The sequence below is a fragment of the Arachis duranensis genome, chromosome 8, assembly GCF_000817695.3.
Source record: "Arachis duranensis cultivar V14167 chromosome 8, aradu.V14167.gnm2.J7QH, whole genome shotgun sequence".
NCBI classification, from domain to species: domain Eukaryota; kingdom Viridiplantae; phylum Streptophyta; class Magnoliopsida; order Fabales; family Fabaceae; genus Arachis; species Arachis duranensis.
Window position 1 is genome coordinate 47,683,331 of NC_029779.3, and position 21,358 is coordinate 47,704,688.

Sequence of the window (21,358 nt, forward strand, 5' to 3'; positions counted from 1 at the left end):
TCTTTCAGATCTGCATTCATTGTATTTGTCAAGCAGTTTTGATGTGTTTAAAGTGAGATCATCAATAATAGCATGCAAGTCCTCAATGGTCAAATCATAATAGTTTACCTCATCAAGATTGTTGTTTCCAGCCATGAAGCAGTCTTTGTCATCTCCTTCAGATTCTTCTTCTTCATTTGAGTCATTCTCAAGATCCTCCCAAACTGTCATGAGTACTCTCTTCCTTTCCTTCTTTCCTTTGTCCTCCTTTTTGAGCTTTGGACAGTTTAGCTTGAAGTGTCCAGCCTCCTTGCAGTAATGGCACGTCACTTTGCTCAAGTTGATCTTGTGCTCCTTTGAACTTGAACCTTTGTATTTGCCCTTGTTCTTCATCATCCTTATAAATCTCCTAGCAAAAAACAAAAGCTCGTCATCTGAAATACCATCACTAGACTCACTCTCTTTCGGTTCTATTTGTGACTTGAGGGCTATTCCCTTTTTCTTTGAGTCTGTGTTTGTGTGTGTGGCTTCATAGGTAAGGAGTTTTCCTCTCAACTCATCATAGGTTATGGGACTTATGTTGTTACTCTCGGTTAGGACAGTGGCAGTGTTTTCCCATTCTTTTGTGAGGCTTCTAAGGAGTTTTCTCACCAAGGTTTGTTCTGCATAGTTTGTACCCATAGCATCAAGGTTGTTGATTATGATTGAGAATCTCTCAAACGCTTCATCAATGCTTTCTCCATCCTTCATGCTAAACATCTCGTACTCTTTTCGCAGAATATCAATCCTCGTTTCTTTTACTTGTTTGGTGCCTTCGTGTGTAACCTGGAGTTTTTCCCAGATTTCTTTGGCTGTCTTGCATCTAGACACCTTTCGGTACTCTTCAAAGCTGATTGCACAGTGAAAAAGGTTGATTGTTTTAGCATTCAGCTCTATCTTCTTCTTATCTTCTTTATTCCATTCAGATTCTTCTTTTGGAGTCACCACTTCATCAGCACTTGTCTTTGTTGGGATCTTTGGACCGCTCACAATAATCTTCCATATGTTATAGTCAATGGATTGGATGAAAATTCTTATTCTTTCTTTCCAGTAGGAGTAGTTCTTCCCGTTGAAGAAAGGTAGCCAGTTGTTTGACTGGCCTTCAGTGAGGGTGTAGGCAACTGTGGTTGTGCCCAAGTTGTTCGCCATTGGATCTTTGCTCCAAGCGATTAAGCTTGATTCTTGAGACCTTAGCTCTGATACCAATTGAAGGTTGTGGTAGGCTTAGAGAAGGAGGGTTGAATCTTTTAAGTTGCTGTTACTACCCTTTTAAAACAAACTTTCAATTTAGGTTCTGTTTGAACTCAGCAGCAAAAATTTATGAGACAATTTATTTTTGTCTCATGAATATCAGAAAACAGAGCTCAGCAGAGAAGAGAAAAGCTAACACCAGCATGTATCCTGGTTTGGTTGCCTTGTGCTATGCAACCTACATCCAGTCTCCTCCACAACTATGGAAGAATTTCACTATAGTTAACAGTATTACATACACCAATTTCACAGGATTGACACAATCCTTTCACACTCAAGTTCTAACTTAACTTGACATTGGCTATGCTAATACCTAACTATTCACTCTTAGTGCTGACCCAACTAAGAAAGGGATACCTCACAGGTACAAGATACAAGACATAAACATACCTAAAGAAATCTGAAAATAACTCTAGGCTTTTCTCTCAAGTGTTTCACTCAGCCTTTTTCCACTCATGGCTTTTACTTGAGCTTTCTCATAATGCCTTTTCTCTCAAAAAATTACAGAAAGATAAACATTGAAAAGTACATTACAATCTGTAAAATATGAAGGGGATTGATTTCATCAACAGCCTCTGTGCTATGCGAAAAACCAGATTGGCAAGCCTCTGATTCAGTTCTTCATACTGGCGGAATGCACCTTTGATTATGTTACACTGTCCAGTTAGTTGAACTTCTTCAAAGAGCTCTCTCAGAACAAAACCTCTATTCACTGGTTTTCTCTCCTTACTTCTGAATGAGCAGAAGGTCTTCTTTTATCTCCTTGCATGTTGCTTGGTTCTTCTTTCAAGGTCAACACCTTGAGCCTTGAGCTTCACCAACCCACAGATTCACTTTTTCACATTAAACCTTAGAGTAGAAACTTTGCTTCTGACTTCTTCATCTTGACCGAAAGCCATAAAGCAGTAACCATAGAAATCTTCTCATGGTCAACTTGATCTTAGCCATTGAGAAACTACTTGGTCCCCAAGTATCACTTGTGACCGTAGATGTACACCAGAATAGGGCAGAGAACAACTTTTCCTTGAATGCCATTTTCGGATATAGCAGAGAGTTGAGAAGAAGAGAAGAAGATTTGATGCATGCAAGATGAGATGGATTACCTTTAACCTAAGCTTGATTTGGTTTGGATTTTCTGTTTTAGCTTCTGTGTTTCAAGCTTAAACTTTCTCTCTTTGCTTCTTTGGTTACTAGCTTAGGGAAGAAGCTTTTTTCTCTCTTTCTCTTTCTTACTTTTCTGAAGCTTTGATTTGACTTGATCAGAGAGGAGAGTAACGTTGCTTTTGGTAAGGCAAGATGGAGGGAATTGAAATTCACTTTGGGCTTGAATCGGTTTGGTTCATGTAACCCGTTCGGCCCATCCAGTTCCCTTGGCTTCTTTCTTTGCTTTTTTCTTGGGCTTCTGATTTTTGCTTTCAGCCCATCATCCTTGCTATTTGTTTTGCATTTCATTTGGGCTGCTTAATATTGAATTAAGATCTGCAATAAATAATTAGTAATAAGTGATTAAAATTAAACAACACTAATTATTTATTTTGTCCAAAAATAATGTTTGTCATCACTAATTAATTTAGTTAATTTCTTAACTCAACACATGTCATAATGAGTTTTTTTTATTATGGATCATCTTATGTCTTTCTTCCTATAGCGCCCAAAGCAAATTCTCTAAATAAATCTTTAATACAACATCTTAGGCCCACCTCACCAAAAAAAAAATTGTTAGGGTTCACTTGGTTTACACACAACACCACCTATTATTAAATTCATTTTTATAGGAATCATTAACACACTACAATGAATAAATTCAATCCTAATTACTTTTTTATAATGGATAATTCACTTGAATAAATTATTTGAAGATTAAAATTATATAGATATTCTAAATTCAAATTGATTATACGCCTGTGCTAAATAATTTTATGTAAATAGAATCTAGTTAAATAAAATTATATCAATACACATAAATTGAATCAATTGAGTTTGATTTATATTTTTATACTATATAATACAATATGATGTATACATAAATACGAGTATTTAATAAATAAATACATATATTTGCATTGAAAGCAATTGAAGTGAAAAATAATATAATAATTAATTGAAGTTGAATTGAAGGATAGGTCTTACTTGTAAATTTGTTCCTTTGCTCTCTTTCCTTTTGTCTTACCGTCAGAAAAAAAAATGTAAATCCATTCGATTTATATTTAGTGATATAAATTCAGCTAAATCGAATTTATTTGTGTCGATTTATTACAAAAGTTTTTTCTTTTACCAAGTCAAATTTAGTTATTTTAATTTAGCATAAAGTGTAAATTAAATTCAATTGATTCGATTTACTTGTATGGATGTAATTCGATTACTAACTTCAATTTATATAGAATTATTTACGATCTATGTGTAATTAATTTAAATTTAAGACATTTGTATAATTTTAATCTTTGAACAATTTATTCAAGTGAATTTCTTTTTTTTATCTACTGACAACAACTCTTTCTTGTGGGACCCTATACTAACACAACACTCAACACTTCTTACAGTCAAAATACCTATGGACCACGTCTGAAGTATAACATTGTGACACCACATCATTAGCATCAGCGGATGCTTTTCTCTTTCAGCACCGTAGAAAAATCCATACAAATAATTGTTCTTAGGTATAAGCCTATAGTAGTATAAAAAAATGTCAAGAAGCTAAGGCAGCTTAATGGCTAATGTAGAAACTATGGAGATTGAATCACAGGAGCTGCTGAGAGATTCTTATGGAGACAACTTCTCCATCAGGTCCTGCCCTCATGGCATGGTATTTCACATTAATACCTGCTTATATTAAAAGAAAGATGAAAAAAATCATGAAAATCAAGGTAAGTGTATTAAAAATAAAAATCAAATGAAACTGAACCCCAATGAAATTGCTAAGCCTAAGGACTTAGGACAATGTAATTAAGAAATTTGGGATTTTGGTTTTGCTGAGATTGAGATTCATTCCAGTGATAAATACAGGAATATATGAAATCTTAAGCCTCTTACCTTCATTTTCTTGTAAATTAGTGTTCACAGCAACTGCATGAAAAGCAATCATGGCCTTGGGCTGCCAGTCATTTGGTTTTCCAATCCATGACTTGTAATCAAATACCGCTGTCATATAATTTTGGAAATTAATTAAAAACAGATTGTTTGAGGCTAATAATATTCTTTTATTATGGATTATCTGTATATGAATTCACTCTTTTTCTGCAAAGTTAACTTTTGTAATTGAAACTGAAAATTTCCAAATAATTCTGGTCCTATAAACCGAATGTGATTTCCTTATGCAATAACATTAATTTATCCTTAAGAACACATTTGATGAGGCTTGAAGTATCAAAAGGCTACCAGATGTGGAAGAGTCCTCCAAGTGTTTGGCGTCAAAAATGGCGCCAGCAGCCCCATCTGCTCGCTTCTTGATATCATGAGATCCCACCAACTGGTAATCCCAGCTCCCATTTTTGTACCCTTCACAGAGGAATAGTTCTATGTGCCTTGCATCTAATGTCTGCATTGTTCCTATATCAAATAAGAAAAATCTGTCAAATTTATTTTTAATCTTGTCCACCCTAATGGCAGAACCTAAGTTTTCGTGAAGATTCTATTTATCATGTCCAAATTACAAAGACAATTGCAGTATAATAGGATGTGCAGTATTTCATTCATAATATTCAATTTACCATCACAAGTATTCAGATCACAAACTGGGCATCGTACAAGCTGCAGGTCTGAAAATTTAACCGTATCAACAAATATAAGTTCTTTTCAATAGGTATAAGAATGGCACCAACAAATATAAGTTAAGTTTTGGAACCTTTTTCAGCCAACAAAATAATGGATGAGTAAAGATTAAAGGGAGAAAAAAAATTAAAGGTAAAGATATCTTCAATGATTGTTGGCTGAAAAAAGTTCATTCTTAATTTTTTTCTGATGATTTATTTATTTATTTTGAAAATGATTTAATTTGGTTTCAATACTATAGTCCTGAGATATAGAAGTTGGCTTGGTTGGGAGGTACCAGCTATCCAGATTCCAGGTTTAACGTTTTCTACCACGCAACAACCTTGGGACCGCAACATCTTTTCCAAGGTTTCACGCTCCTTGATCTTCCCCGGAAAAGAAAGCCTCTCAGCCAGGATGGCTACTGAAGAATCAAAAGAAAAAGCGCCAATACGCATCCAATCTGATAGCACATTGGAAACAGTTAGTTACAAGATCAATAATTTTGCTTATGCTCCCTGTGAACACATTAACAATTGTGCATGGAATCTACTACAATTTGTTGTGAGTTACACGGCCTTTGCAATAATATTATCGTCTCCTACGTTTAATTCTTGTCTTCTTCTGTGGCAGTATTTTTCCATCGCTCCTTGAGAAAATTCAAACCTCTAGTTTCATTAAATAAATACAAAAATAGATAAATCCTTTGGCGACTGGCGTGGAGTGATGTCAGGGTAAACATAGAACCGACTCACCAATGTGTTTCTCCTGCTGACGGAACATGTAGGAGTGACTTCCATCTGCATAATTCATTTTAAAATCCAAGTAAATTGGGCAGTGACAATGCATTGTAACAGGTATTGGATCAATATAAGTTGACTTAGTTATAATAGGAAGTAGCAAATTTCCTTTTTCTAAAGAAATTTCCCTTTGACTGTACACATTCATATTTTCTCGAGTTCCCAGTTATCCTACTCTGAATTCCTTACCCATTCTTGGCCAATCGTAATTCACTCACTTAGTTCATTATATAGTAAGATTACAAATAGTAATACTATGACTCGTATGATATACACTATTTGTTAGTGTATTGAAAAAACTTTTTTGAACTTTCAAGAAGGGTAAGGGTTTTTAGATCCTACCGAATACTGATTTATACAGCTGACTCCAACTGAATGCCACGCGTTGAGGGGGTGGGACCTGAAGATCACGAATGCAAACGAACTTCCATATACCATCATCCATAATTGCGCGGCTGAACCATTGGTTTGTTGCTGCCAGCATAATAAGAGATTTTCCATCCAAAAACTTAGCAATTTCTGTCCAAATGTCCTCGTCATACCTTCACGTTAAGCATTGGGAATTGCAAAATACTAATTCAGAGAATAAAATAATAATAATAAATTGAAGTTATTCACAATCATTTATCGAAAAAATAATGATATTTATTATTTTTACAACGTTAACCAATCAAGAGTAGACATTAAAAAGTATACGCTATATACGTTAAAAGAAATGAAGTATTTAATTGTAGTGAGATTGGTATTTATTTTTAAGATTCAGCTAAGATGTATTTTTAAGACATACTAAGACTAAGGTTATCAATGAATTAATTTTTTTATTATAAAAATATTTTTTTAAATTTTTTATTTTTTTACAGACTTTAAAATTTAGAGTTTAAAATTTAATATTTAAAAAAATTAATGGGCGAAAAAAGATTGACTCAGTTAGTAGATTGCATGAATTATTCTGCTAAAAGTAGAAGCTATAGACAACGACGATTTGAACGTTTCTATTAGCATTTCTATTTAGAATGGGAAAAAAAACTGCCACAACCAAACACAGATTCTAACACAAAAACAGAGTTTAACGGGATCAAGCAGTGTAAATTTTTCAAATATTCAAATATCCACAAACAAGATTTGGCAGAGTGATGGACTAAAAAACGCGCGTGCATTATTGAGCAGATAGCACTCACTGATAAGGGACATGAACGATCTACACATTCGGAATGAAGCAAATGTTTCAAATCACAAAAATCATACACCAGCTACGGATGATGCGTTCTCTCATCAATTCCTCTTCCTTCAAACAATCTCACAAGAACACGATATATTCAGCTAGTAATTTCAAAATCCGAATCCGATTTCCGGAATCCTATTCAAAATTTCATCGAGCAAAACGAGCACCATATCATAGATCAAAACACCGCATATTCAAAACCAACCGAGATATCAGAATTAACGTATATATATCATAAATGATATTTTGTAAGAGCAAATCTCGTAAGTCATAACAAGCACAGTGGTTCGTTCTATTCAAAGCAGAAAAAACCAGCTAACAGAACAAGAACGATTGAGAATGCAGAAGCTAACTGAGCCAAACGGATCATCGCTACTAAGAAAAATCACAAACAGCAACAGATCCAGACGAAAATCCGATCGGTAACTCGGAGATGCATACATTGCAAGCAGCGACCACAGATCCACATTTATAATTCAAATTCCTATGAATATATAAACGCGCGAAGTTGCTGAAATAGAAATTTCGAAGTTGAAAAAGATTTTAGAGAGCGAGAGAGAGAACCATGAGAAAGTAGAATGAGCAGAGAGGAAGGGAGGACGAGGAGAGGAGCACGAGCAGATAGTCTTGCTTCGCCGGATTCTCTTTGCCGCCGGCACATCCACGGTGGGGGAAGTAGTGTCACTGCGAAGTTGCTTCCCCATGCTTGATCGGAAATCAAAGCTTAGCTCTCTCTCTCTCTCTCTCTCTCTCTCTCTCTCTCTCTCTCTCTTCTCTCTTTCTCTGAACTTCACAGAAGTTGAAGCTGCGGAAGGAGAACCACCACTCTCTCTAAACACAACGGTTCTCAGAGCTTCCCACACTTTATATAGTCGCGCCAAAATCTCTCATTTCAAATGAATAAATAATTTCATAAGAGATATAACCGTAATTTGAAATCGCTACGTAAATAACCCTTTTTTTTTCTTTTTGGTCGGAGATTGTATTTTATTTTAATTATTAAATGAATATTATTTTAGGTGGTGTAAAATTGAATAGGCTTTTTATGCTCATCGTTTTAATTTAATTTAATTTAATTTTTTGTAATTAACTTCCTGTATTATGCTTTGGTAATGTCATCACTTAAGTATTATGTTTTAACATATGACAACTCAATATTGATTCAAAAGCTGTAGAAAAATAATAACATAAAGATTATAAGATACCTGTCAAGAGAATTATGATAGTGATAATTAGTTGTACCGTTTGTCCCAATAATATTAAGAGCATAATTTTATTGTACTTTTTTTGATATCCCAGAGTATACTAAGATTATATTACAACAAAAGCTGCAAAGTTTAATCAAATTAAACAATGAAATTAATTCAATCACACTTTAGTCACAATTAACCAAAAAATCTAAACCCTTAAATATTTAAACCAGACTTTTTCTTTTTAATCATTTCAAGCTCCATATCTTTCTTGCATGAGATAAATGTAAACTTTAGCCACACAATCACAAGAGTTCTGCATGCAAAAAATGCTGTATATTCATTATTAAGCATGAAATGAATATACATAAGAATATGCTCTGTTCATGCACATTTTTGTTTTCCAAATGTCATGTCAAAAACTTTGGAGAATATACAAGAATGGGAGAGGCAATTTACAAAAATGCCTCTAATTCATTGATCTGAATATCTTTTTCCTAATTTATGATATGAGCAAAAGAATATACAATTATAATGAGATTGCAAAAACGATATACCTATCAATGGACTACTGTTTACTCTATACTATGGCCTATGGTTAGGAATCTGCAATTGCTCCAGTAAAAAAAAAAAAAAAAAGTAAAATGCCAACCCTAGTTCATAAATTTCCTACAATTGGAGGCTTTGCAAAGGCAGGGAACTTTCAGTTCATCCTGCTCATCTGGATCGAATAAGTAATCATACCTGTTGCAACATCAAAGAAAAGGGATTACATATATTAATCCAAAATATAATGCCAATGAAGAATAATGCCATCAACATAAATACGTAGAGACAGAACAAACTGTACGTTAATTCTTCGCCAGCAGAAACTTTCGTCTTGGCAATGAGAACGATCCGACTCTCTTGATCACCCAAACTCATAATCCTTGCATAGCAATTTGGCATGCACTGCAGCAAGTCAGGATGAACATCAATACTTCATCTAGCAATCAAAATATAGAATAAAAGCCTTAGACTGTAGTGCATTTGGTGTAAGTTTTATTTTTTGTTTCATTTTCAATATTTTCTGTTTCAGAATTTTGTAAACAGAAAAGAGAAAACAGAAGGTAAAACTAAAAAAACAAGAAAGAATTATTATTTTTATTGTTTTCTCTTTTCCATTCACAGAATCCCAAATTCAGAAAATAAAAACATAAACCAAATGCAACCTAGGTTGCTGCGACGGCCTGCCCAACCACTCCTTTATTTACAAATAAGGATTAAGGTGTAGGGCAAATTGGCAAATTCATGGGGCATTCCATTGATGAAGGAATACAGAGATAACATTTATAAAGTTACAGCAGAGTTTGATTATAACTTACAGAATGGTTTATTAGCCGTGCTATATTGCCCTTGTACGTTGCATCAATTACCACATCCTCACTGATCTTGAACAGCTGCATAATTTATTGTTTCATGTTAAGATCAGAAATAAAAGAGTAACCTGTCTGAAACAGGCATTTCAAGCACACAGAAAATAATGGAGGATGTTTCATAAATCACAAGAGACTCACATAGCAATCTTTCCCTTCTGCACGGTATTTCACTTCCCTTAAATCAGCAACACTACGCCTTACCCACTCCCCGCGATACTCAACAACCTTCACACAAACATAAACACAAAATTAAGGTGAAGCAACTATTCATCTAATATGTCATCCGCATTGACCATCTTAGAATAGTAAGTTACCATCTCTCCTTCTTGTATATCTCTACGAGCAAAAAGACCCCATCCATGGATACCCGATTTTCCAAAGCAAACTCGAAGCTTTTCCATTTTCTGAGATATCAAAGTGAAAACTTTTAATACTTCACTTAAAAAACACAGAATATGATTTTTTCCCCCTCTGAAAATAAAATGAAGTAATTGACAGTAGCACACGGGATTAACCTGTAAATGATGAAGTCGTTCCTTAAAAGAAGTAAAAACTTTAGAATCTTCAGCATCCTATCAGATCAAGACATACAAAATTTACTTTTCATCACATAACACAATCACAATCAGAGGGACAAGAAGATCAAACACATAACCCCTTGACCATGAAAGATTACCTTATAGCTGTTCAACTGAGTTATTGCACCTAAAGAATGATGGCTGGGTCCCTTCAGCAAGTGAATTATTGGTATTTCAGCCTTCTGGCAATACGTGAGACAATAATTGAATCAGACCACATTGAAAGAAAGTGATTAATGAAAGTAATTAAATCCTAGGCACAGAATAACATTAGCAGCCTTAATGAAGGAATAGAACTGGGAAAAAAGAAGACAGCATAGTAATAACAAAAAGATTAGGCAAGTTTCAATATGTACACACATTATTACAGTCATAATTATATATCTAGAATCATCACCTTATTCAGGGATCTACGGTATACATGACATCTTGCAGCAGAAAATGGCTCAATCTTGTCACCTTCAGAGGTTGAAGATTGAATAAGCTCTACATTCTTTGATGAAACCAGCCTTGACCCCCGGAAGCATCTTCTATGATTTTCAAGAGAGGCTCTGGGAGAGAAAACCCCCAGGGGAGTATGTACAACCAATACAGATTCTGGATTTGGGACCCTGAAATCGAAGTAGCATAAAAATACATAACTTAAAAGAACATCAAGATATCATTAAAGATGATTCAATCGCCAGAGCTCAAACCTGTGAACTGCACAGTATATTAGCTTCTTTGTTATTTGAGTCCCATTCTTCTCCACAGAATGCAACTGTAAGTTTAAACAACATTAATATATAACCTTAACATATTTCCACAGCTCTTCTAACCCTCATATAACTTAATTCAAATTGTTCATCTAGGATGAAACCATGGAGGGTGGCCCATGCCCTCCAAAAGAAAGACCATGATTACAGTTTCAAATTAACCTACTCATATTTATGGGAAGTGGGAAACTTACTTCTGTGCTATATCCTGCTCTCGAAGCACACATCACATGAAAATAAGTAGCACACTTGCAACAACTTGTACAGGAACCATGGCTTTGTTTACAGATCACACAGGTCTGCAGTTGCAATGACAAGAAACCTTGTAAACATAATATGTGTGTGTGTGTGTGTGTGTGTGTGAGAGAGAGAGAGAGAGAGAGAGAGAGAGAGAGAGTGTGTTTAACAAATTCCCAGAGAGAGGGGGGATAGAGCAGTGTGATGAATAATAATGTACTTTTAGCAGAAAAATATTGAGTTTTACATTTGGGAATACTCATCCAAAGTGATTTGGAAGGAATGAGCTATATGTCGATGGAAAAAATCAAAAGTAAAATCGAAGTGCCACTTTCAATCGTGATAAATAAATAAATAATGATGCCAAAACGCCAAGATTACCAACATAATTTGGAATTAGTGACTAATAAAAAAACCAAAATAACCTTTTTAGCTCAGAGTTCTACCTTAACAAAGGTATTAGGAGGAATTCTCAGTATTCCTACCGCGGGTTCCATGGCCTCATGATTTTGAAAAACCACTTGAGGTTGAAACCAAGCACATGTCACATGAACCCATAGCATCTCAACATCAGTTGGTTTTAGAGCACCACCTGCAAAGCATTTTCATCCCAAGAAGTAAAATATTGCATGACATAGAGGTCTTGCTTTTACAGGACTCAGAATACCCATAGAATGCACATAATACTGAGTAAATGCACAAAATACTAAGTATGACATACCTTTTACAGGACAGAGGCAACAGTCTCTCTCCACATCTGGTGTTTCACATACTCTACAAACCCAAGAAGTAAAATCTTGAACATTCTTTGCCCCATAGCATTCTTGGTGGACTGCTATTTGGCACCTGCATAATGAACAAGAAAACATATATATTGATAGACGTTTCCATCTTTAAGCCTTGTAAGTTTTGAACAAAATACAAAGCATCCCCAATAATTCTGAATTAAGAACAAAGATCATGAACAATAATGGACGCACCTGTTACAAATAATAATTTTATTATCTTCCCAATCTTCAACCCATCTGCAAACTGCACATCTTTCTGTTGTCCATTTTGCATGAACTGGCTCATAATTTTCTGTGAGAATAAGGTAAAGGAAAAATAAATATTTGTCCTTCAAGATGTATTCTAGTGAAAGGATACATTGGCAAGTACCATAGGACCTGAGAAACTAAAAATTGACGCCTTCAGTGTATAGAAGTTCATATAAAGTGCAAATTACCTTGCAAAAAGCTAAGCACCTGCTGCTGATCTAACTGCTGTGGAACTCCATCTTGTGAAATGTTTTCTGTGATCTGAAGTAATTATTTCCAATAAAAAAATGAGCAAAAAGACAAAATAATACATAAATACACCCCAATATGACACTGTATCATCATAGGCAAATCCAAGTGATACAGATCTACTTCATGACTATTAAATTAGTAATAGCCAACTACCTCACAGAATACTCATAAGAAAGATTTGATGTCTCGAAGTCTAATGTAGCAAGAATACAAACCCATTTTTCTAGTGGGAGCATCATGCTTTTCACTTTCACACTATGTTTCCATTTTTTAGCTCTGCTACCTGTGTGCCTTTCCCATTCACTTGGTGTCTGCTTCCTTGAACCACAAGAGCTACACTTGCACATAATTCTGCATGCAACCACAAGCAACTCAATGAAATCTTCAAATAATTTGCTAACCTATGGTTCTTTTAAATTATGGGAGTCCGAACAGAAACTGTTTTGCACATACAAAGCCTAATTAGGTTGATAAAATATCTATATTGATTGTAGTATCTTAAAGGATCAAGATAATACTGGGTTCATGCCAATGCCATTGTCAACTAAATTTTTTGAGGGTACATGAGATTTAAATAGAGAGAATCTCCAGAAATATGAATTTCAGGAGAAAAGGGACAGAACATAAAAATAAATTGCTTTAAACCATAAACAAGAAGAAATATTCAAATCAGATTATCAGTTCCAAGAAGCGCAAGGAACGCTTACAAATGAAGCTTTGGGAAGTAGAGCCCTTCCATGCCATTGCACACCACTGTTACCGTCTCAGGTACTATAGATTTTTGGCTACTATCTACCAATCTGTCTTCCACGATATACTTCTTTTTTGACTTGCTTGTTTTGGGTATGGGTAATTTCTTATTGAAATTTCCCTTGCACTCTGGGCAATAGTAATCTGTGTTTTCAAGATCCTGCAACAAGAAACCATTCGTTTATGAAAAAGCAATTGGTAAGAAAGTAATATTAGTTGACAAGAGATATTAAATAACATAGTAATCATGGTACAGAACCTTGAAAAGTTCAATGGATATTTTATCGCACTCAGCATGCACCCAAACATTACAGCGATCACAGCACACCTAATTCAAGAAGTTCAGCCCCAGAAGATATTAAAATTTTGAGTTTATTCAAACAAACATATATTAGCAATTTAAAGAACATCCATCTAATTGAAAAAAATGCATTATCTCACCCAATTCCCACCATGTGAATGGTGCCAAATCTTTTTGCAAATGCCACAATATTGTTTTGATTTTCGTAACTGTATCAAAAGGATAAAAGATTTTAAAAATTAACTTCTATAAATTATGGAGTCAAGAATTTCAAGCAATCAAAATGAGCCATTCTGCTTAACCTTAAAGCAATGTTTGCAATAAAATTGAGATGCACCACTTGGGTCCTTCATCTTCTTCATCGTTTTGCATGGCAATATCAAATAACAGCCAGCACAAGATATTGTATCCTGCAGAATATATTCAACAGATAAGAATTCACAATCAAAGTGAGTGTACATAGGCATTTCTATGAGCTTAGCTATTATCCAAATTTTATTAGAAACGACTACTGCAGACTTGGTCCAATACATATCAACAAGAGTAAAATATCTCTTTCTTATTCAGAAAGTAAAACAAAGCTTATGAATGCTCTCCACTAACCATGATGTCGTTCAGCACAAAATGAAAAAACAAAAGAAATTAATCTTACTTGATCCTCGCAGTGGTATTCATAATCAACAGGCATGGCTGGGGCCTCTAAATGTCCATTCGGATAAGCATTTACATAAGTTACTTCCTCTACTTCCAGCTGTGAGTTGAGAAGACCATCTACAGCCAGCATTGCCTCCTCCAATGCCATGCGAAAGTCACTCGGTTTGCTCTTGTACAACTGTGTCTGACCCTGGAATCTGAACATAAGCAAAAATTTATAATGAGCAACCGCCCTGCATTCTTGCAGAAACAACCGCAGCCAAAACCATTCAACAACACACACCTTTCCATGAACTTAGAGAAGGGGAATATCATTCCCTGCTTCACCCAAGCATAGTCCTGCAAATCAACATTCATTCAATTCACTAAAAAATCACATAACCAACACATAAATTTACCACCACATGTAAAATTCCTAATAGAAAGCTTACCCTTTGGGTCCCATTTTTCGAAAAGCCAAAGAACATGACGCAGAGTGCACCAGGAACGCAGCAGCTGAGGACGGATTTCGGAGCCTGCAAGATAGGATCAATCACCACAGCAGGCCAAGCAGGGTACCTCTTCCCACACTTCGCCCAAACTATATCACCCAACGCGAAATCCTCCGGCCTGTAAACCTGTTTCCTCCTTTCACCACCATTCCCAGTAGTTTTAACCTTCTGCTCCACACCACCCTCAAAACTAAGCACAGAACTGTTACTCTCAGTTTTAACAAAACCATTCTTTTCCATCCCTATATTCACTTCAAGACCACAATAATTATCACCCTTTTTTTTCTTCTCTTCTTCTGCATCATCCTCAAAGCTGGAATCCGTGTCCTCCACTTTGACTCCTTGGTTCTTCCATGAATCAAGAACCGAGTCATTGAACCTCGACGGCAAGGATTGATGGCGGCCCCGTGTAGAACGCAACAATGGCGGCCGAGTCCCATCTCCGCCGCCGTCACGCGGTGCCATTTTACCGTTCAGCTGTACGGAATTTGAATTGGACTGAACCTCAGCACCACCATTCCAATACGCTCCTTCGCTGCACCAAGAGCCAGAACCACTGCTGAAATCTTCAGCATCGCGAGAGCATAATTCGTTAACCTTCCGCTTCTTCTGATTCCCGGAACAACCATAGCTCTCAGAATCATGCTCTGCTTCTTCTCCTTCTTCCAGCTTGCACCTTTTCAGGTTTGGCATTTCGGTTCTCACTGTCCGCTTGACCATCATACTGTCCACAAAAACCCTAATTTCACATCGAAACGATGTGCAACACAGAACCTCCAAGAATTCAGGACTTAACTTTCAAGCCAACGTCAGTTTCCTAATTCCTATACCAACTAACACGTTGGAATCTCGCACCTCTGACGAATAGAAAAAACACTGAAAAACAACAAGAACGCGCGCAGAATTTCGATTCCAAAACCCTCGGAATCGAACAATGACGCGACCAACGAAAGGAGGAACGAGAAGGGGGAAAATCAGCGAATTGTTGTTGTCGTTGTTGTTCTTTGGATTTTGCGAATCGCGTTGTGAGAGTTTGGAAGCGTTTGATTTGGATTTCGGGAACAGATTGGGACGAGAACGATGAAGAAAAAATCCCGGGAAAAAGGAAGCGTTAAAGAGAAATAAATTTTCCCGAGAAACAAACAATTTGAAATTGGCGTTTGAGAGAAGAAAAACGCATAAAGAAAACAGAAGCTTGTGTTGTGATATATTTATGTGTGTGTGTGTGGAGTATGCTATTGCTTGAGAATTAATTAATTGAATTTTTCTTAAATTTAATAAAAAAAATTAAATAATTCCCTTTCATAAATGGATCTTATAATAATAACTGTAAAAAGATATAAAATAACGGATCACGAATTTGAAGAAATATAAGTCAACTATTTCATAGTAAGCAGTAATAATGGTTTGAAGGGTTTTAATCAGTATCTGTTCTAAAAATACATATTAAAATTATTAATTAAAAAAATACAAAAAATATGGACAAATTTAGTGGTTAATATTTTGTCGTATATTTATTAAAATACAAAATTTAAAAAGAATTACTAATAATAATCTTAACATATATCTAAAAAATATATATTAATTAAATCATTCTTTTAAAAAATACAAAGAATTTCGAGAAATATAAATTTATGTGAAATAATAGAAAGAAAATACTATAATTGAAAAAAAATCCGTTTTAATTAATATTACGCGTATTTCCTTTCGTTTTGTTAAATACTCTTTTTGTCAACGATGTTCTTTTATTATTTATATTTTTATATAAAACAATAAAAATTAAAAAAAATTATGAGTTAATATAAGAAGATATAACATAATAAAATATGTTTGATTTACCATAATAATCAAATGTAATTGAGATTAAAATTCAAATAAACCTATTTATTTTTTTTTTGGTCAAGAATCCTACTTATTTATTTAGATTTTCTGTTTTTGTCATAATTATTGCAATATTGTAAACCTTTTTTTTTTTGGTCTAGCAAGTATTGTAAACAAAAATTGGAAATGGATATTGTACTTTTTTATTTGAGAATGTTTAGGGCCATAGCCTATTGGACCAAAAAGCCCAATATAAACAAGGTCTTATATTTTAGGCCTGCAGAAAAACCCCAACACAACGTGTGCACTTCTATTTCATCACACTTCCATGGTTCAATCCTCAGTCCTGTGGCGGCGCTGTTTCTATCTTCTTCTTCTTCTTCTTCTTTCCTCAACAACTCTCTACTTCTATGTTTCAATTTCCATTCCTTTAGTTCAAAATACTGTGTTTTCTTTCTTCTATTTAATTGCTTTTGGTTTAGGGTTCTCTGTTTGGATTTTTGGGAACAACAGAATCAATCAAACGTCGACATGTTTGATGGTAAAGTTCAAATCTTTTTTCATTTGGGTATCTAAAAAGAGAAAAAGACTGGCATGGAAATGATGGTTATAGTAAAAGGTTTGAGCTGGAAGAACAAACATTGGGTAGTAATGGCAGTGTTGTTGAAGCAAAAGGGCAATTTGGTCAATGAAGAAGACCCCTGTTCCTTGCAAAGCTATTGCAATGTGACACTGCGCAACTTCATCTAAATAAAAAAGAGGGTGTTAAGAAAAAGGCGTGGGTTGCATTCTAGTATGGATTGACAACCTAGACTTCTCCCAACACTTTTTGTTGATTGTGTTTTTTTTGTTTTCAATGCACTGTCTAATGCTTCCAATGTAACTTCCAGCATTGATTAAAAGCCTTCATACTGATCCTTGCCACAATTCCTCTTGGGAATTATGTTTTGCATTTTGTAACTATTTCAATATGGGTTTAGGGTCATGTTTTTACATGGTTAGATTAGTGCTTTAGGTTTGAAAGTAGGGTTTTTTCAAGCTTGTTAGAACAAGGTGGAAACTTAGTATAGTTATCATCGTATATGAAAGTTGATAGATGATTAATTAAATTATTTAATAATTTTTAATTATTAATTTCATATAAAATTAATTATATCTAAGTTTTTATTTTTAATTTATGAGAAGTTGATAATTGAATAACTTTTAATTATTAAATATACATTAAAAGTACTAAGATTTCACCCTTAATCATTAATCTTCTCAATACACTTTGATAATGATCCAGTCCCATAAAATAAACACTACCTTTTGCTGCTATTCCAAATCTGTTCTTGAGAGTTTTTTAGTAGAACATTTTAATTAATTTTAAAATTTTTTATTTTATTAGACAAATTTATTTTTATATCAAAATATATATTTGTTTAAATAAAAAATTAAATTTTAAAATTTTAAAAATTTTTACGAAATGCCAAATCTTTATTAAATAAACAATAAATTATCCAAATGAGTTAAAAAAACATATTGTCCCTTTTTTTTGTTTTATGTGAAATTTTTTTTTATTTTATTAATGATGAGATAATACTCAATTTAGTCTCTGAATTTACATACAAATTTCAATTTAGTTCCTAAAATTGTCTTTATTTAGTTCCTAATAAACTTTGCGAAATGACTTATGTTAGTCCTTGAAATAATTTTTAATATATAGGCTTTAATAGAATGTTGTCTTAGACACGTGGACGCCACACTAAACTTTGACACTTAAATCACTCAAAAACAACATCCTAAGTGGTGTTTATTGAAATTTTACCTAGCAAAATAAGTGATGCGATATCATTTTTAAGTTATTTAAATGCCAAAACTAAAATTACATCATTTTACAAGTTTCAATGTGGTATTTAATTGTCCATTTTAACGCTTTATTAATATTTTTGAACTAAAAATCATTTCAGAGACTAATACGGGGCACATTTATAAAATTTGGAGACTAAATAAAGATAATTAAAACTTTAAAGACTAAATTAAAATTTTCGTATAAGTTTAGATACCAAATTAAGTATTAACTCAATAAAATGAGAGTCTAATGTAGTCAAACAATCTAACATTTTGCAATAAGAACAAAATCAACTCACAAAAGTCAAAATTATTTAAAATTAAAAAAATATAAAATAAGGTAGAACTTATCTATATTAAGATGAGTCGTAAATGTTAGGTTGAAAAATTAAATTAAGTAAACTAAAACAGACGTTAGTATAATTTTGAGAACAATTTGAATATTATCTCAATGAATAACGCATGATCTTCACACTTTGTCATGTCATTGGTTCTGATCCTTTTATTTGGGTAGCAAATGAACTTTTTATTCTATACATATGTATGGCTTAATTATTAGATAGATAGATAGATAAAGTATTTATATTTTAACTGAATCAGCAGGGACCACTGACCACACATATAAAATGATAATCAAAATCATTATAAGTGTTAGTCGGTAATAATTATTTATGTTAATATTTTTGTAATTTGTTTAATTAGTACTTATTATGTTCTCTTTATTTGATGATCTAGTCACTGCTGACCGCATTAGGCATTAATAGTGATGTAGAATACTCCATTTATTTTATTTGTCCTAAGTAAAATTACATATTATATACATATATATCAAGCACTAGTTGAATTCAAGATCTATTGGTTTGTGTTGAAATAATTCTGGTTTAGTCATCGTGTTACATCCATTAATAAGTTGATAAATTAAAGTTGTTCATGATGCTTCATTTTCCATTGGTTTTCCGCTTTTCCTGGACTTGAACTATTCTTTAATAATATCATGATGAAAGAGTTTTCTATATGAATTGAATCAGATAATGCAGGTATTAGAAGAGTAGTTCATAAACTCCCATTTAGCAGGAATAATAATGACTCATGATTATTGGTGATATAGAGCTAATTGGTACTAGCTTCATAAATTTTATCCTCTAAAAGTCTTTAAATTACTTTTGTTATACAAATTAGTTTTTTTTATCATTTTAAAGAAAAATTAATTTATCTTATAATAATCTTTCTAGATATTTAAATTAGGTTATAATAAAATTTAATAAAGAATTATTTGTTCAGCACGCACTAAAAATACCACGGAACCAATCTATTTGGTAAAAGTAATTTTCAAAAATTTTTATAGAATAAAAATTTGCCAACAAAAAAAAAATGATCTAAAATTCGTTGAAAATTGATTTTAATGTTTATTCTAATATTATCATGCATCTGGTGGGTACTGTATTTTGGTATTTTGTAAAATATAAGTTAATATTTATGTAAATATAACATCAAATAAATTAAAGGATATCATAATGAATTCATTGAACCTTGATGGAATTTAGTCTAATTTCACTTTGAAGCAAAAGTGCTTTTTCTTATCCATCTACCAAGATAAGCCTTAGTTATTGTTATCAAGAGTTATTGGGCATGCCAATGTTTAATGTAACCAAATTTAGGACTTTATTTAATCTTAAGAGTCGAAGTAAATTTGAATCGAAAAATTCAATTTGTATATGATAATAAACTTTTTTTTTATATCGCTAATGTTATGAAATTATTTTTTTAGAAAGTCTAGGGAGACAGCAATTTTGTTAAAATTTAACCAGCACTTAACTATCAAAAGTAAAATAAGTAATTCTGCACCATTGGATATAATCTCCCACTATTAAATACACTTATGATGATTGATTGATGGCTATATATCACAATTTTTGCTCGTCCCCTAGCACTCCTCTAATTTTGTTTTCAAAAATTTAAACTGGAGAGACATATAAATAAATATAATTGTATTCTTTAACATATATCTCCTTCATATATTTTTTTTTAATTTGTATAAATTATATATAAGTTTTATTTTTCTTTTTATTTGTCATATATACTAAAAATTTTTTTAGAATTAATATAGATTAAACTTTAAATTTTTTGGTTATAAAAACTTTATAATACTATATCATAGAATTATTGTTATTCCTAAAACTTTAAAATAATAAAAATAAACGACGAATGATTATATTTCTAGTAGCTAAGACGACCTATAAAAAGTCATGATATGATTGATGTATACCTTGGTGTTGGTCCAATGCATTAACCACATTATGCTATCTTAATACTATGTTTTTAGGGTTCTTGCATGGTGATGTTATGCCAAAATGCTTAATTAGTGCCCGACATTAGTGGAGACTAGAGAGCATGTAACAATCCAATTTTAATTTGAAAGAGAAGTTTCAACTCCTTCTAATTGCATTGTAAACCAGGTGGAGTATATATCATAATGTGGTTTTCATTTTTAGGGTTCTAAGAAATTGCAAGTCAATTTTGTAGGGTAGAATAGTAGACCAACAATATAATTGTGATCATAACTATATTCACATTTGTTGCATCATCATGGTACCCTTTTGTAACACATTGATGTAACAATTATTGAACACAACCCCACTTTGCAATGTTTTTTGTGTCACAATTATTCTTCGTCAGCATATATTAGGTTAAAATAAGAAAAATCTTAGACCTATAAACGTAAAGTATAATTTAATAACTAAATAAATAAAATTAAAATATATTAAATTAAATTGAACATTATAAAAATATAAATTAAAATAATTTTAAATAATATTTAAATTTTTTATATCACGAATATTTTGTGTTTCAATGTGTTTGTGGGGCTCCCATATAAGAGAAAAGAGTTTTGGTCATATAAGGAATGAAGCAAAAAGAAGTTAACAAAGAAAGAAGTAGTAGAGAACTAGAGATTCTCATGACCAAAAGTTTTTTGTTCCAAAACCATACTCTAGTGGTTGCACAAAA

At 33.1% G+C, this 21,358-nt stretch overlaps 2 protein-coding genes across 5 annotated transcripts; both read right to left on the reverse strand.

Moving 5' to 3' along the window:
- Positions 1-3,715: 3,715 nt before the first annotated feature.
- LOC107463365 (probable F-box protein At3g61730) lies at positions 3,716-7,807 on the reverse strand. The gene is made up of 8 exons (XM_016082148.3): positions 7,603-7,807; positions 6,159-6,358; positions 5,772-5,816; positions 5,315-5,479; positions 4,977-5,024; positions 4,645-4,815; positions 4,300-4,407; positions 3,716-4,089 (listed from the first exon to the last, which is right to left on the reverse strand). The coding sequence occupies exons 1-8, from the start codon at positions 7,740-7,742 to the stop codon at positions 4,007-4,009; spliced, it is 960 nt and encodes a 319-aa protein (XP_015937634.1). The 5' UTR covers positions 7,743-7,807; the 3' UTR covers positions 3,716-4,006.
- Positions 7,808-8,592: 785 nt separating this feature from the next.
- On the reverse strand, positions 8,593-15,891 carry LOC107463427 (histone-lysine N-methyltransferase ATX3). 4 transcript variants are annotated; one of them, XM_016082223.3, is made up of 22 exons: positions 14,642-15,891; positions 14,494-14,549; positions 14,209-14,407; positions 13,859-13,966; positions 13,697-13,765; positions 13,515-13,583; positions 13,213-13,415; positions 12,721-12,856; positions 12,442-12,514; positions 12,197-12,296; positions 11,938-12,062; positions 11,663-11,808; positions 11,174-11,278; positions 10,920-10,984; positions 10,622-10,835; positions 10,323-10,403; positions 10,162-10,218; positions 9,961-10,050; positions 9,785-9,871; positions 9,593-9,667; positions 9,079-9,179; positions 8,593-8,972 (listed from the first exon to the last, which is right to left on the reverse strand). In XM_016082223.3, the coding sequence occupies exons 1-22, from the start codon at positions 15,422-15,424 to the stop codon at positions 8,882-8,884; spliced, it is 3,033 nt and encodes a 1,010-aa protein (XP_015937709.1). In that variant the 5' UTR covers positions 15,425-15,891; the 3' UTR covers positions 8,593-8,881. The 4 variants fall into 4 exon arrangements, with proteins under 4 accessions (XP_015937709.1, XP_015937708.1, XP_015937710.1 ...); XM_016082222.3 differs by having other exon boundaries at positions 10,323-10,406; positions 14,642-15,889; XM_016082224.3 differs by lacking the exon at positions 11,174-11,278 and having other exon boundaries at positions 10,323-10,406.
- Positions 15,892-21,358: the final 5,467 nt, after the last annotated feature.